The sequence below is a fragment of the Pituophis catenifer genome, unplaced genomic scaffold (assembly GCF_029215685.1).
Source record: "Pituophis catenifer annectens isolate HBS135680 unplaced genomic scaffold, rPitCat1.0.hap2 SCAF_2, whole genome shotgun sequence".
In the NCBI taxonomy this organism is placed as follows: domain Eukaryota; kingdom Metazoa; phylum Chordata; class Lepidosauria; order Squamata; family Colubridae; genus Pituophis; species Pituophis catenifer.
Window position 1 is genome coordinate 192086967 of NW_027256882.1, and position 12542 is coordinate 192099508.

Sequence of the window (12542 nt, forward strand, 5' to 3'; positions counted from 1 at the left end):
GTTAAGGTTGCAAATGATGATCAATAGTGATAGCACTTTGGCCAATAGCAATAGCGCTCATGTGACAAGGACTGGTTGTAATTCTCTATTTTCAGCATCACTGCAAGTTTGAACAGTCAGTAAACTGTAAACAGTAAACCAGTGGTTGGTATGCAAGGACAACCTGTACTGCTTTTGAGACCAAGGTTGTTACATGATGTTGTAATCACGAGTAGATTAAAATGTGTTTTATATGTAGCTCAAATTAACAATATAAACAACGGTTCTTGGAAGATAAATAAAGAATCAGACACCACTAGTAAGAAGGACTACACTCTTCTGGTTTTCTTCTTTCAGTCATATATGCAATTGCATTACTACTGGACGAAAGAATACTACAAGAAATCACTGCATATTCCTATGATTTTTTTCTTTGTTCTTGTAAATTAGAATGTGATTAAAATTCTGAGTTTGTCAGAAACTGAACCTTTGTTTATTTCACTTATTAAGCTTCTTAGCCAACCAGATGCCAATGAAATTGGCAGAAGCGTCCATGGGTACGGTGACAATCTACAAGACAACAGAATGGGATGTGATAGTACAATCCTCATCCTTTTTGTGCATGCATGTGATGTCAACATATACACAAAAGGTGAAAAGCTCAGATTAAAAAATCATACTCGCTATCGTGCAGATTTTGACATAAACACATTCCTACAGATGCAGCTGGAAACAGGGCTTGAAAGACAAAAAGTGAAAAGAAAATGTAGTGTCACTTAAAAAATCAAAAGTGTCTTATTATAGTTGGATATTAAAAGAAACAGATGTGAAAACTATCTACCTCAACAGGAGGAAAATTTTCCCAATCTCTGGACTGGAGATTATAAGGAACAATGGTGTCAGAGTCTTTTTTCATTATCCACTGAGATACTTCAGTCAAAGGGCAAAGAACAGTAATGCTTAGGACTCCTGTTTTGAAAGATGAGAGAAAATTTGGGAATACAAGAATATACAGATAGCTGCTTGTACTGTGGAATATTTATATAAGGCTACTTCTCCTTATTAATAGAAATAAATAAGTTTTAAAATCAAGGTCAACATGGGCTCCCAGTTCAGAAACTCTAATGGCTTTTCACTACCACTCCACCCTTTTCAAGCCTTAAAAAAATACATAGTATGGAAAATAATAGTTGTAAACTAGATTTTAATACTATCTGGTATTAAAACTACTTGGACAGTAGTTTGTGCTCCAAATTGCAGATGGTACAAAAATATTTTTATTTTTCTAAACATTCCCTAAAACAAATAGAAGGCCCATAGAAGAGTGTCAGGTATCCATAATTACATCTCAGAAATTTTTCAAAATACTCATACAACCACAGTAACCGCACCATATATTTCTGTGATATTAAAAACAATATTTGAAAATAATGTAACATAAAGGTGAAGGATTAAGAAGTCTCGCTAAATCTATTTTCAGTCCCAAAGAGTTCAACTTAAACATGGAAATGTTACTGTCAAGCATGGAAATCAGAAAACCCAGGCAGTTCAAATGAATATAAGGATTTATTGCAAGCTCTCAACAAGAATCTGAACTATTAACTGTCAAAGTAAAGAGTAAATGAAATTCAAGATGGACTGGACTTAGATCTCTTGTGAGCACAAAGAGACTCAAAACTGATGACATGTTAGACTCCTCCTTCGGGCTCAGGCTGGTCATCTCCTATAGTTGCACTAAGTATTGCCATAGTAATATACACTGTATAGCAGTGATGGCAAACCTTTTTGGCACCGAGTGCCAAAAGGTCACGTGGAAATGTCATGTGCACGTGTGTGCTCATTGGGACCGCGCTCCAGAAAAGCCAAACTTCCGAGTTCTAGCTTGCATGCATGGCTGACAATCAGCTGGCTGGCACGCATATGCAGGCCGGTTTTTGGCATTGCCACGTGCGCAAAGAACAGATGATTGTTGCATGAGCATGCATGTCAGAAACCTGGAAGACAAACAGGCAAGGCAGTGTGTGCCGAGCGACATGGCTTCATGTGCCACTTTGGGCACACGTGCCATAAGTTCGCCATCACAGCTGTATAGCAAATTGGAACATTTAATAAAAATGCTAAAAGTAATTTTGAAACTACACATTAATTGTTCTTAAATGCATATATACATTTACAACAAAACTGCATCTGTCTCTATTCAGAGGAACCCTGCTTTAAGGTTTGCTTATTAACATGCAAAAATCAAATTCTGAAGTAAGGATCAGAGAAACAAGAGACATCTCTGTGAAATGGTGCATTCCTACCTGGGCATTCTTGTATTGCCTCCCGAAGAACAGTTATAGTGGGGTGACCATATGCCATTGCCAGATATTCTTCTGTATCTTTGGTGCGGAGGAGTTCAGTTCCTGAGCCATCCGCATGGACAATGAAGAATCTAGATCATCAGTCCCACAAATGAGATCAATTCAATTATGCAAAGCAAATTAAAAAAAATATTCAATAAAAATTATTTGACAAATACAATTAAGCAATATTTATGCACAACATACCTGGGTGCATGTTCCCCATATATCACAGGAGTCTGAATTTCTGTGGGTTCAGTTACTTTGCTCTCAATATCAACGGTGGGAATGAATGTAGAGGTGCTACCATCAGCCATGACCTGCAAAAGAAAAGAAATACTTTTTCTTAATTATCCTTTCCCAAGTTCCTTCTGCATACTATCCAGAGGAGAAAGTTAATAAGAGTTGGAGAATGAGACAAAGTCCTAATCAGTCTATTTTGTGTCCGATGTGGAATTAGTTGCCAGGACCAGCTCACAAGTAGATTGGCAGAGAGATAAGTGGCTGTTGCTGAGTGGGGGAGGATGTAAAAAGTGGTTTCTTTCTAATGTTCCTCAATGCTAATAGATAATGCTAAAATTATTTTTAAAAAAGAAAGAAAATAAAGCTGCCACTGCAGAGTACAATATATCAGTTCTGAAATTTCTGGAATGAGATTATCTCAAGTAATTTTGGCCTGGGTATATTAATTGTCTATATTTCAGATTTGTAAATTGATGAAATATCAATTATGGCCTAGGGGAAATGAATTTTAGATTATACAGGAGCAAAGTGTGTCCTTAAGAAAAAAATATTCACTTGTATATTCAAGTTAAGCATTTTTAAATATATCACAATTTATACTTAATCCATTAAGAATTTTTAAAACAAATTACATAGAAAAAAGCATTAAATAATTTGAACATTAATATTTCTATTTTACCTTGAAAATATTTCCTGTGAGGTCTGTCATCTCACAAACAATCTTGGAATTGTGTTTCATAATGTATTTCCCTACATGCTGGTTCTCATCACTGGAAATCAGTACACTATCTTTTTTTTCAAACACTTCTGGCGTGTAAACTGCTGAGTAATTTTCATCGATGAAGAGGGAACCTTTGTTTATGGGTAAAATCTACCACAATAAAGGAAGACATTCAGAAAACATAACTTGGTCTTTAATGCTTCAGAGGTCTTTAATATTTGTAACTAGTGAGCACATTTGCAATTTACAGAATAACAGAAAAACAGAATAACCGAGTTGGAAGGGACCTTGGAAGTCTTCTAGTCCAACTCCCTGCTCAAGTAGGAAACCCTATAACATTTCAGACAAGTGGCTGTCTAGTCACTTCTTAAAAGCCTCCAGCAATAAAGTACCCACAACTTCTGTTGGCAAGACATTCCACTGATTAATTATTCTGTCAGTAAATTTTTCCTTAGTTGTAGGTTGTTTTTCTTCTTGATTCGTTTCCATCCATTGTATCTTGTCCTGCCTTCAGGTGCTTTGGAGAACAGCTTGGCTCACTCTTACTTGTGGTAGCCCCTCATATTGGAACACTGCTATCCTATCATCCCTAGTCCTTCTTTTTATTAAACTAGACATACCCAAATTCTGCAACAGTTCTTCATTTGTTTTAGCTTCCAGTCCCCTAATCATCTTTGTTGCTCTTCTCTGCACTCTTTCTAAAGTGCATAAAATTCAAAAGAATATTATGGATGTGTGATAGAACTATTACCATGATCTGCGCCCTTAGTCCCAAAATATCATTTTTTAAAAAAGGCCACTAATAAGCCTAAAGGAAATATAAGGAATTTGTTAGTTTATGGATAACAGGATTATGGCAACTGAGTTTTACCATGCAAAACTACTAGTTTGTACTTACTTTTATGCATCTGCTTCAAATGTATGAGGTTCAGAAAAAAATAATGTCATCAAGATATTGAGTACCAAATAAAAAAATATCTAGTTCACAGCAGACAACTGGTGAAACTCAGAGAAAGATTCACCATATTACACAAGATTAAGAAAACAAAACATACACCAGGTCAAAATAAAACCACTGGCAAAACATACACTATACCAAAAACATGCAAGTCAGCTAAAATGAAAACAAGGAACAACTTCTATATAAATACACTAAACAGATACAATATAAATATCCAGTAGATATTCCTTCTAGCTGTCTTAAAAGCATTCTTGCAAATAAAGACTGTGTTGGAGGCTACCGTACCTCCTCCTAGTATGGCATTTACAAAGAAATCTAGTATTATAAGAGGAGTGTATCTATAAGGCACTATAGGAAGCCTGCCTGCAATCAGGAGTAATCACTTATTTGGCATAATTCTCACTCTTTGTCTGTGTATGTGCTTGATTCTAGAGTAATCATTTCACCAGCTGTATATTAATTGCTTTGCATAGCAATGGTTAGTTTGATTCACTTAAATTGGAAGCAGTGAAACAACTAGAACACTGGAGTTTGAACCTCAACAGATCTTAATTTCCAACTAACCTGGTATGTTCCTTGTGGCTTGGATATAACTGAAGTGCCATCAGCAAAAATGGCACAACAAGTGCTGTCCTCTGAGTTTGTTAGGACTGTTGCAAAGTGTGGGTTTTCAATACGCATGCATTTCACCTTCCTTGTGATGGTTTGAGGGTAACTTTCTATGAAAGAAAAGCCAACTCATGTTAAAAAAGCATTTATATTGAACAATGTATGTTTGTGGAAGAAGACAAAAGTTTTCTCTCAAAAACAGGCTAATTTAATCTTATTCCTTTTTGGACTATAATCCAAATGATCAAGAATTATTGGAGTTATACTCCATCGTTTGGAGAGAAATATTGTGATGAAATAATGCTTTTGGAGAACTTCTCATTTGTTCACAACTTGTTAACGATGGGAACAGGAGCATGGAGGAGGTGCAGCCTGAGCGCCTTGTTAACGATGAGAACAGGAAATGGCTGAGGAAGTAGCCTGAGCATGGTAGAGAGGCTGCTGCAGGGCCTGTGAGGGTGGGCAGATGGCTGGGGAGATATGGAGTGTGCAGTTTTAAAAAATAGAAATAGGCAATCACCAAATATTATGATTGCTTGGGATAGTTTTAAAACATATATTTAGAACTTTTGTTATCCATTCTACAAATGTATTCCTACCACCACTGGGAGAACTTAGATCTCGGAACAGAGAAAATATTAAAGATGGTTTTTTGAAAAGGATGCTAATAAAGATGCTATTGTAAATTTTCATCTTGATTTTATCATTATAAAAACACAGAAGCCTCTCCCAGTACCCTGTTAACATAACATAAATGTTTCATTGAGAAAGCTTTTAACATCCCTTCATCTGTAGACCATGCCCCCACATATCTTGAACGAAGATTTTGTAAGCTCCCTGTGGAACAACACCTCCATCCTTGTAGTGCTGGCCAAGTGGAGGACATTATCTATTATATTTTCCATTGCCTTATTTACAATGAAATCAGGGTCAAATGGTAAATGAACTCAAGGGCCCTGACCTTGAAAAACTGAATTATCTCCTTGTAGATGTGTTTCCAACTGTCAGCAAACAAGTGGCTACTTTTGCTCAACTGTCATTTAAATTTAGAAATAAATATTTAAGTTCTTAGTTGTAACTTTGGCTTTATTGTATTGTAACCTTTTTACATCTAATACTTGTGTTACTCTATTGTATAGTTTTATTGTTTTATTGTTATTTTATTGTATTTTATGGCATTCCTATGTTATGATCTATGGTTACAACAATCTTTCTTATTTACTTACTTAATATATTTAGGATTGGATTATTGGATATGCAATATGAAAAAAAAATAATCAGAATTCACTGAATTTTAATATACATTATTTGGACCTGCACTTTGGTTGTCTCTTTCTTGTTTAATATTTGTATTTTTATCCATAAGGTATTGAGAAAAGAACTACGTTTTAAATATATGAACCTCATGTGCAATCATATTTGTAAATTATTTGGAATGTGTCAATTTATGAGAAATCATGGGTATATCAAGTTTGAGCATTGTGGAGAATACATAAAGTATGAATAAAAAAACTAGAACACCATATAAAAAATTCCAAATTGAAGAAGTGTATTTATTTTCATCCTTCATGTGGTTTTTTATAGATGCAAAATGGAAAGTGTTAAATGTGATTCCATGTGGTAAAGGTTTAATCTGCTGTTCAAAATATGGCATAGTATTTTATTGTTTTATAGTAATTTTTGTTTCTCTATGTTTTTCCTTTATTTTATTCTGTATTTATAGCAGCAAAACAATATTTAACAAAGTTAAAAAGAATAATATAAACCCATGCCTGATTAACTGGTTCCTGCAACTGATCTTGACAATGGAATAAAAATCATCTCTGCGTGTGTGTGCGCGCGCATGATATAATGTGCATAAATTCTTTAATCTGATGCAAGTATTACAATGTATGTGGTGAACAGACCAAAAGCCAATCTTTCACACAGACAAATAAGTATGTAAAATAGCTTATTGTACTTTGAATTCCCTGATTTGAAAAATAAGTTTTTGAACAAATAAGTAAATACTTGAAGTTTTTCTCCAATTTGAATTTTAATCTTACTGAAATACTTCCTTTCTTACCTCCCAGCCACATACTCAGGTACTTGTGAGGTGCTACAGGAGAAGACATTTAATATTTTTTTAAAATTAGGAAAAAAAAGAGTTCCCAAATTAATAACTGCCAGCCTTAATAATAAATGAAACAGGAAGTTTTTTGTCCACCATTAGGTTCTGCATGTTGCAAATAAATTGGAGAATTTGATCATCATAAATATTTGGCAAAAGCATAGTACGAAGAAAGCAGCTATGAAGAATATTAATAGCTATAGCTCTCAATGTGATTTATTTATGCACCACATCTGCAAGAATAAGTGAAAAGCCAGGAATTGTTCTTGTTGACTAATCTTATATATAGCCTCAATTTTAGATGAAGAATCTACCGGTATATAAAGAAATGAATTAACTGCACTTAATCACTGAAAAGTGATTAAACTCATATTTTTAGAAATATAATAATTAGAAATTAAAGCCACAAGTATTTGAAATTATCAACCACCTCTCTTACATTAACATATTACTATCTAGCAAGGATACCTGCTTCTTCACTGTCATTAGGAGAAACAATTTCCACACAGTCTTGGAAGAGGGTGCTTATTCTGGTGCCATCAGCATGATCTACTATTCGGGATCCATCTGGTTTCTCCACTATTAATACTTTATCTTCTCTCATTACCATTACCTAGAATATCACATTATTAATGAAGCGTCACAAATGGATTAAGTGCTCAGCAAACATGTCAGAATGTTTTAATACAAACATTGGAAATGTAGGTTTGATCTTTTAAATTCTGAAAATGGATTGTATCACTTATAAAGGCATCAGAATACTGAACTTATAAACAAAACAGTACCGTTCCATTAACTGGATCAGTGGCCTGGTAAGACAAGAGTGGTTTCAGGTCAAGCTTTTCGATTCCCTTGGTACCTATCTGAATGCCTAATGGGGTAGTCGTTATCCAGGTGCCAGCAAAGGCATCAGTAGATTGTTCAGGTTCAGGCAGATGTTCTTCAGCAATTGTTTCAATAGCTTCATTTTTTCCTGAAAGCAGACCTTTAGTATTTTTTCCTAGAAAATCAGAAGAAAATGTGATTTATTCATACACTGGGATAACATTCTAAATATTTCATTACGTAAAGGACAGCTAAAGTGCTAGCATGTATTTTTCCAATTAACCATCTAACCACAAAACATGGGCATTGGAAGACTTATCCCTTTCATTGCTACTCTTTGATTGTCAAAAGACAGAACTGTTTTTCATTAAACCTACCTACTCCTAAAGACAAGGATACAGACACAGAAATTGTTTGTAAGAAAATCATAACCAGAGATTTTCAGCTCCATGGAATCCTATGGCTCCATGATAGATCAAGAGCAAAATAATAATAATAATTTTCCACAGACAATTTAGATTCTGATCTCGAAATCTTTGACTTCCAGACTCAAGACTCAGGACTTTTAAGAAGAGATTTGTTTCCAAGGATTCTTGAGGGATCTGGGATTTTTTTTAGCCTTTCAATTGTCAGCCTATTTCTTTGGAGAGGAATAGTATTGGGTAAATGCATTTTACAGCTGTTTGAGAATATGTGACATTATTTTTATAGAGGCACAAATATTGAACATGATTCTTTGCATTATGGATTGAACAGCTTATCCTACAGAACAATGTGATATAATATATTACATAAAGTACTATAATTATCCAGCATTATATTATTTTACCCGATAACATTTATTTGTTTGTTTGTTTGATTTCTTCAGCTTCAGTCCTGGATTATATAACTTACTGCTTTTTTTGGTGTTTGTCTCCAGAGTGGGTGTGATCTCTGTATGAGGTGTGCTGGGTGGAGGTGGAGGTGGGATCACAGGGCCAGAATCAGGACTCCTAATCACTGTGCCATCAGCAAAGAGTATCTTAAAACAGCAAAGCAAAATGTGATGTTGATCAGCTACAAAGATATGCAGTACAGCAGATATAGTACTATGTTCAGATAAAAAAATGACCAAAACATGTAAAAAACTCAAGAAGTTTTATATTTGGATTAAACATTTCTACAGACTTATTTTTACATTTGTATAAAACAGTTCTATAGATTTCATCTATAGGTCCCTTCCAATTCTGTTATTCTGTTAAATCTCTACTCAATAATTAAACTTCCTCAGTGGCCACATTTCATACTGAAAAATGACTGAAACCATTTGGAAACATTAGCAAAGCACTTTCGCTTCTCCATGTGCATCTAAGCCAAGAGAAAAATAATTATTAATACAGAAAAAAAAACATACCACACAGGGATTTATATTCACACATAGATAATACCTTATCATTATTTGAGGCGAAGTCTATTTAATTAAGGTTTTATGATTCAATCAGGATTGAATTCAGTAACAAAAAGTGAATTTACATTCAACGCTAAATGAATATACCTGAGTGGATCCATCGATCATGTACTTTACAACAGTCCCTTGTCGTGTTATTACTCTGGATACTTCTTGCTCTATTGGTTTCTTCACTGTTTTGTGAAGTTGCAACTGTTTTACTTTTTGTGGATAACTCTGCCTAATAAATATTTCAAAAGGAGATTCCTTATCCATATTGTTATCCTCTGTTTCCATCTCAGCCTTGCTGGCAGTCTCATTCCTCATGGTGAGATCTGCTCCAGAGTCAACACTGGCTTTGGCATTGATTGTCTTGTCTCCACTGTCTTTAGCTAGGGGTTCATGGGGCTGAGCCTGCTTTTCTTTGCTGTCCTCTGTTTTGATTTCTTCCAGCTTGCTTTCACCTGATTTAGTTTCATCTGTTTTGCTTTCTTCATCATCGTTCTTGTCTTTCTCTCCTTTTTCCTCACCTTTTAGATATCAAAAGAATTTTGTTAGTCAGTTAAAATGATTACAGTAACAGAAGTATATGGAAACTTATGGGCTTACCAATGTTACAAAATGTTAAATCCAGTAAGTACGATGCAAATACTGACCCAAATGTATGCTTATACCTCATGGTTTGAAAGGTCAGTCAGAAAGGAAAGGCAGTAGTTCCAATTTTTAAATGTACACTACAAATGCTCTATTCATATCTATTTTAATCCTGCAAATTAATATTTTTACCATTAGTACCATTAGCTCTACTTGTTACCACAAATTTAACAGAATGCCACCACAGTAAAATCAAACTCAAGTCTTTTCAGCAATTAAATGGATATGACATTTTTTAATTGCAGGGAAAACCGTCCCAGGCCAGAATTCTATCTGATTTAGAAGATAAAATGTGAATTTTTCCTGATTCAGATATCCTTAGATGTAAATTCATTCTAGCTGAATTGGGGTACTTTCCCATTCAGAGCTTTAGTAGAAAATATGTCACCATCTCCACATAGTTGAACTAAAAACCTGAGTAGATACCGGTTCATCATAAGTTTACTATATTTCCTGCTTGTTTTCAGTTTGCTTACCAAAGGATATTTTAGTCACTAAAACTAATATTGCTTTTTGTGTGGACTAAAAAGCTTCTGTACTCAAGAAGTAATATAAGAGCTTTCATTACCTAACCCTGACGGAACATTAACAGCACAATTGTTTTTGTAAAAAAATGTTTATTCAACTAACCTGAAAATTTTTGACCAATAAAGGTAAGTACCAATCCATTGGGAGAAGACACATTCAAAGTATTGAAAACATGGGTTTCAGGAACAGCTTTGGTTTGGATTGGCTCATTTCTTTCCATCTATAGTATGCAAAAGAAGCAAAAAATGCTAATGTATTTAAAAGCATTTACAAACATTTCAGCTCTCCACAGTGGTTAATAGCTTTAGAGATTAATAGAATAGCGCACCAGTACATAAAATCTCTTTGAAAAGTTTTTGTCAAGTATTAATTTAATTTTAGTGTTAGCAAAGGCACTTAAATACTTTGAGAATAATTTTCTATTGGTTCTGGATTCTGTGCTTGCCATAGTATCCTAAGTATTTTTTTATGTAATACATTTTTTAAAAAAAAATGTTTACTGTAACTTGATATGGTTGCTTGGCTGCAAAGCACAGACCATTTCCAGCTTACAACCACTGCAACATCCCCATGATCACGTGATTGACATTTGGATGCTTGACAACTGACTCATATTTATGACAGTTTCAGTGTCTTGGGATCACGTGATCACCATTCACGACCTTCTGACAAGTCAGATTCACTTAACAACCGGGCTAATTTAACAACTGCAGTGATTCATTTAACAAACGTGGCAAGAAAAGTCATAAAATGGGGCAAAACTCAACAAATTTCTCACTTAAAAACATAAATTTTTGGCTTAATTGTGATCATAGGTTGAGGACTATCTGTATGTAGGAAACATACCACAGTAATGGGGAACTTTTAACTACCCTGACATCAACTGGGAGACAAACTCTGCAACAAGTAGGAGATCAAACAGGCTCCTGACCAATAGCTAACAACTTCATCACCCAAAAGGTAAAGGAGGCAATTACAGGGACAGCTATACATTTACCAACAGAGAAGAAGTGATAGAGGGGATTGAAGTTGCAGGAATTTTAGGGGAGAGTGACCATGTCATATTAGAATTCAATATAAAACAGACACAACCAACAGAACATAATCAAACCAGCATCTTAGACTTTAAAAGAGCTGATTTTAACAAACTTAGGAAGGATCCCATGAATGAAAATCTTAAAGGGGAAATCAACTCAAGCTTGGAAAACTCAGAAAAATACAGTTATGAAAGCCAGTCCAGTTCAATGCCATTAAAAAAGAAAACCAAGAAAAAGCCAGCATGGTTGCACAAGGAACTCTCAGAGCAACTAAGAGAAAAAAAGGATAAGTACAAAAAATGGAAAGAGGGATACTAGGAAAGCTAAGGCTTTCAATGAAGTAAGACTTGCAACAAAGGTCAAAAGCAATTTTTAAACAGTTTCTTTCAACTCATAAAAATGAAGAAAAAAGTCAGCGAAACAATAGCTCCATTAATGGGAGAAGATGGCAAAGAAGTAATGGGGAGTAGAAAGAAAGCAAAACTGCTTAATTCATACTTTGCATCTTTCTTCATGCAAAAAAACTCCACTACTTATTAAAAACAGAACTGTAGCTGACAGGTTAAGAATGCAAATTAAAATATGCAAAAATAAGGTAAGAGAACACCTGTCAGCTCTAGATGGATTCAAATCACCAGATCCTAATGACTGAGAATCTCTACAGACTTTTAGCTATACAATTTGGGATGAACATTATTTGAATGGTGTGGGAGTAGGAATGGATTTCCAGAGAAAAAAATTTCAGACTACAAGAACCATCAGCACTACTCGGGGGACACAGATAAACCTCCAAATGCTTCAAAGACCTCTAAAACAGGGATGTCAAACTCGTGTCATCATGGCAGCGTCACGTGACGTATCGGGACTTTTTTCCCTTTTGCTAAACCGGGCAGGGGCGGAGACAGCACGTGACACATCTGGCCCACGAGCCACGAGTTTGATACCCCTGCTCTAAAAGGATGCAAATGATCAGCTCTCTGTAAGAAATATAAATCCTTCCATTCCCCACTATTCTGTCACAGCTGAAGAAGCTTCTTGGATGGGAAGCAAAATATCTCCAAAGAAAAAGCAGAAAAGTCCGGTTGCCTCCTGAAAAAAGTACCTTTG

At 35.0% G+C, this 12542-nt stretch overlaps 1 protein-coding gene across 1 annotated transcript in view; it reads right to left on the reverse strand.

The window, feature by feature from the left end:
- The window catches only part of SPAG17 (sperm associated antigen 17), a 98960-nt gene that overhangs the window by 29313 nt on the left and 57105 nt on the right, over nt 1–12542 (reverse strand). The window contains exons 26-35 of the mRNA XM_070935327.1: nt 10501–10618; nt 9325–9746; nt 8685–8811; nt 7751–7965; nt 7434–7578; nt 4811–4965; nt 3244–3435; nt 2529–2641; nt 2283–2413; nt 821–948 (exon numbers count right to left, since the gene is read on the reverse strand). Of these exons, the coding sequence (XP_070791428.1) occupies nt 821–948; nt 2283–2413; nt 2529–2641; nt 3244–3435; nt 4811–4965; nt 7434–7578; nt 7751–7965; nt 8685–8811; nt 9325–9746; nt 10501–10618 (1746 nt within the window). The remainder of the gene's footprint in view (nt 1–820; nt 949–2282; nt 2414–2528; nt 2642–3243; nt 3436–4810; nt 4966–7433; nt 7579–7750; nt 7966–8684; nt 8812–9324; nt 9747–10500; nt 10619–12542) is intronic.